General features: G+C 43.1%; 1 protein-coding gene across 1 annotated transcript in view; it reads left to right on the forward strand.

Annotated features, from left to right (window-relative positions):
• The first annotated feature begins 4,396 nt into the window (after positions 1 to 4,396).
• Positions 4,397 to 4,932, forward strand: part of LOC101357370 (usherin) — a 276,794-nt gene continuing 276,258 nt past the window's right edge. The window contains exon 1 of the mRNA XM_004375958.2: positions 4,397 to 4,881. Within this exon, the coding sequence (XP_004376015.1) occupies positions 4,397 to 4,881 (485 nt within the window). The remainder of the gene's footprint in view (positions 4,882 to 4,932) is intronic.

Genomic DNA, 4,932 nt, shown 5'->3' on the forward strand with positions numbered 1-4,932 from the left:
CCTTAAGTATACAGCTTGATGATTTTTTTTCTTGGGCATCCACCGGTGTAACCACCACCCATATCACCATACAAAATATTCCTAGCACTCCTGCAGGCTTCCTTGAACCCACTGCCATTGGATCCTCTGCCTTAAAGGTACTCGTTGCTCTGAGTTCTGTCACCATAGGTTAACTTCGCCTGTGTTGGAATTTCACGTAAGTAGAATCATACAGCACGCTCTTGGTGTGTCTGGCTTTCACGTACCGTCATGTCTATGGGATTTATCTGTGTTCTTGCACGTAGCAGTAGCTCATTTGTTTTCATTGCTTTGGAACCTTTCATTATATGAACACACCACCATTTACTTACGCATTCGACTGTTAATGGATAGGTGGGTTATTCTGAGCTCTATTTCTTCTTGAATCTGTTTCGATTACAATATTTTTTTAGGAATCTGTCCAATTTGTCTAAGAATTCAACTTGTCATAAATTATCCATAATATTTTCTTGTATATGTAATCTTTTGAATCTGTAGTTTATGCGCTTATTTTTGTATTTAATATTGTTCATTGTACCTTCACTGTTATGCAGAGGTTAGTCAGTTTTAATAGTAAAACCATGGATGTCAGAAGGATCAAGGATAGAGGATACCTCCTTAGAAACGAAGCTTAACTTATACTAAGCTTCTCCAGAATAAGGGGTAGGAACTCATTTACAGTTATCTAACTAAAAGGACATTTCCTTCACTTTTTTAGAACAAGGAAATTCTGATTCAAAGTGACATGGTATCTATACCACTAAAAAAAAAAACCAAAAAACTGTTAGCAACTCTCGAGGGAAGATTGAAAAATAGCTACAAATTCCTTCCATTCCTGCATGTGTGGCACTTTGCATTGTGACTTTGCCATTCCTTCTCCGAGAAGTGAGACAGCTTCACAGCGCTTGAATCTGGGCCCTTGAATTGGTCACATGACTTACTGTGCCCAGTGGGACATGAGCAAATGTGATGCAAGCAGAGGCTTGAAAGAACTTGCACATTACCACCTCCTACCTTTTGCTCCTGGGAGTTTTTCTGGTACCATCAAAACAAGCCCAGGGTAACCTCCCATCCATGAATCAATCCAGTTGATATCAAGCCAACTGCTAGATGAGAGAAAACCAAACCAAACCAAAACAAAACAAAACCCATTGCCTTCTAGATGATTCTGACTCATAGTGACCTTATAGGACAGAATAGAACTGCTGCATAAGGTTTCCAAGGAGTGGCTGATGTATTTGAACTACTGACCTTTTGGTTAGCAGCTAAACACTTAACCACTGAGACACCAGGCCTCCTAGATGAGAGAGTGAGGCCAAATCAGATCATCCGGCGCCAGAAAAAACTGCCCAGTGAATCTGCAGAATTAGAAGACGTAATGAAATGTTTGTTGTTTTAGGCCACTATGTTTTGGAGTGGTTTTTTACGTAGTAAAAGGTAACTGATACACGCATTTAAAAAAAATAATAGCATACTGCTACAAACTTTCTCCTTGTACACTTTAACTTCCTTCTTTTTTTCTCCCCTAGGTTTATTTTGCAGGTACTTAACAGAGATGGTGGAACTGTTGGTGCCCAGCTCATTTACCAGATGTGCCCTCAGGACTGATAGAACTGAATTGCAAAAGTTGAGGGACATGTCAATCCATTGTCTGCAAATTATAGGCAGTTTCTAAATGTGGAGCAGAGTCACTAATCTTAGATTGTCTATTTTGAGTCATGACTTCCTACTACAAAGCAGGAGTTGTGATGTGGTACAAGACTTCTTATCCCCAGAATGTTGGGAAAACAGACCGAAGCACCGCAGCTGAATGTTAAAGTTAGTGCTCATATTCATAAGGCGCAAAGACATGAAGTCACTGAATCGCTTCTTTGAAAACAGGTTGAACCCATGCTCTGTAGTTAGTTTGAATAATCCATTCGTCAAAGTCACTGTGTCATATATGTATCTATTTACAAATATGTTTTCCCAGGTTCTAGGCTGTCTTTACACATTAGCTGTTTTTACATTAAAATTTGTTTTTTATTAAAAAAAAACAAAAACAAAAAACTACCCTTGCAAGAATGTAATACTTAACTTGTAGAGAATGGGATATTTTGACAAAAGTTTTAAAAAAAAGTTTCCTCTGGAAGCACCTAGTTAGAATTGATAAAGTTGACATACAAAAGGGCTGCAGTTTCTGGGTTTCTTGTGGAACAGGAATGAAGGAAAATCTGAGAGAAGATATTTTGGTTGGTTTCTGACGGCCTTACTAACGAGAATCACCAGGGAACCACTTTCTCCCATTTCTGTAAATAGGTTAATTTAGAAAAGACAAAGCCACAATCTACCAGTTGTTTCCCAAACAAGTTTTTCATTTTTAAGATGAAAACGGAGATCTAGAAGTACAGTTGGTTTAGAATATGTCTCAGCTACGATGAGATATCCCAGAGAGGGGGAAAAAAGAGAGGTCTGCATGTAATAGAGAGGACACTGAATTGATTGCAAACATACTCACATCACCACTCCCATACTCATATTCAATTAAAAAAAAAACCCACTGCCATTATTTCTGTAGCTTAATTAAAATCCCTGGTCTTCCAAACCCAGTGTTTAGAGGTATTATCCGTATTTAGAGAGAGTATCCTGGGGAACGTCAGTAACCACGGAATGGTCAGCAGAAGCTTCCATCCATGGTGAAAACCAAGCCCATTGCCATGGAGCCTATAGGACAGAGTAGAACTCCCCCATAGGATTTCCAAGGCTGTAAATCTTTAAGGAAGCAGACTACCACATCATTCTTCCACTGAGCAGCTGGTGGGTTGGAACCGCCAACCTTTCGGTTAGCAGCTGAGTGCTTAACCACTGCGCTGAACCAAGCTAGGAGGACCTCAATATGTCGTTGCTGTTGTTAGTTGGTGGAGTCAATTCCAACTCATGGCAACCTCATGTGTGCAAAGTAGAACTGCTCCATAGGGTTTTCAGTGGCTGTGACCTTTCAGATCACCAGGCCTTTCTTCCAAGTCTCCTCTGGGTGGGTTCAAACCGCCAACCTTTCGTCAAGTAATCTAGCACTTAACAGTTTGTGCCACTCAGCTCGCCTATCAATATATTAAGGAGGTATAATCCCAATTATACCTCAGAAAAGAGAAAGAGCTTTGAAAATTACTCACTGCATTACTATCTGATAGCGGCAGGTCATTTTGATTAGGGAATTAAATGGATTTAGGTGCGTGAGAGCGGACAGGAAGGGGAGGGCAACCCGGGGATTATAGGATAAGACGTACTGCTACTTTAAAATTATGCATGCGTGGCCCCATCCAGGTCCCTCCCACTGCCTGAGGTCCCAGCCCGGAAGCTTGGGGCGCTCAGTTCCACTCGGGCCCACCGCCGGCTTCGCTCTGAGTTTCAGGTAACCAAGGGTTTGCTGTGCAGACTGTTTTACCTGCTTGCCCAAGTCTTCCTTCCAGCTTTCCTGCTGCTGAGGCCTAGCTGCAAAGAGTAACCGGGTTTCCTGCAGCATCGCAGGCAACGAGGGACAATGGTCCTGTTGACGAGCCATTTGTCACACTGAGGGGACCGACTGACAAGCAATAAAAGAATGGTAACTCAGCTTATTTATCCATACAGTTACTGGCACAGTATAAGGGGTCCATATTTAACCTGCAGATACGCAGTCATACGAAGAAGCATCAACACAAACATTTGCTAAATGTGAAGGCGCAGGACAGATGGCGTTGGGTTGCTAATCAGCTTTACTATGAGCTTAAAGTTGCTGCGCATGCGGGGACGAGAGGGCGAGCCCCCAGGTGCTTTGCCAGCTTTATTTCGGGCATCTGCAGGTTAGCTCTGGGTTACAGCATACGGTGCCTGTGCGAGGAAGTCTGTGCCATTCTTTCCCTTGTTAAGCAGAGTAGATGTGCTAATTCCCCGGGGGATTACCGTGCAGTGAGACACGCACGTTCCACAACTAGTTGTCCTGTGGACTTTCAAAGTGCTTGATTTACCCGGTACAATCAAGATAGTTGCCAAAAGAAGGACAATTTCGTTCTTTAAACAATCCACTTGGAAATGTTGTTAGAGAGGCTCAGTGGTGTTCCTTTGTCAGGAGCTGGAAGTCTCCATACTTAGGATGAACTTAAGTTTTAAAGATGGCCCAGCTCTTCTGTGACACTGTTATGTTTTTGGTTCACAGTTGCCAGCTGCTACTCATGTCTTCGCCATGGCTAAGAGCACCTTTGGTATTACCTCCGTGTGAAGACGTGTCTGCGGGTTCCCGAAAATGGAGTATCTCAACGTTACTTAAAGCACCCTGCTTTAAAGTGGTGTTGGCGAGCAGCATGGGCCTTATTATTTATTTAGGAATGCTTTATCAGGAGGAGAATGCTTTTCTGTAAACATGAATTGCCTAGCTCTTTCACTGGGCTTCGGCTTCTGGTTTCAGGTCGCTGAAACATTAATCTTTACCTATTTTGCTTCCATATCGTTGGCCGCCTCACAGGGTCTTTTCCCACGGCTGGAGAACGTTGGGGCTTTCAAGAACGTTTCACTTTTGCCAACCCAAGCAACATGCGGACTACCAGACCGAAGCACTTTTTGTCAGAGCTCTGTGGAGGCTGACCGGATTCGGTTCTGTAGCCAGAGGTTTTGCGTTCAGGACTGCCCATTCAGATCGGAACCCCCCACCTACACTGCCCTGTTCTCAGCAGGCCTCAGGAGCTGCATCACGGCAGACAAGCAGGATCTGCCTCCCAGCTCCCCTAGCAATTCGACAAGCTTTATTTTTGGAAATCACAAGAATTGCTTCTCTTCTCCTCCTCCTCTAAGGCTGGCGGCATCATTTACTTTAGCTGTGTGGCTGAAACCAGAACAAGAAGGTGTAATGTAAGTAGCAGTGTGGGTGAAAGCTTTCCTAGGTCCCTGAAAACATCAGGA

This window comes from Trichechus manatus, unplaced genomic scaffold, assembly GCF_000243295.1.
Source record: "Trichechus manatus latirostris isolate Lorelei unplaced genomic scaffold, TriManLat1.0 scaffold00039, whole genome shotgun sequence".
In the NCBI taxonomy this organism is placed as follows: Eukaryota; Metazoa; Chordata; class Mammalia; order Sirenia; family Trichechidae; genus Trichechus; species Trichechus manatus.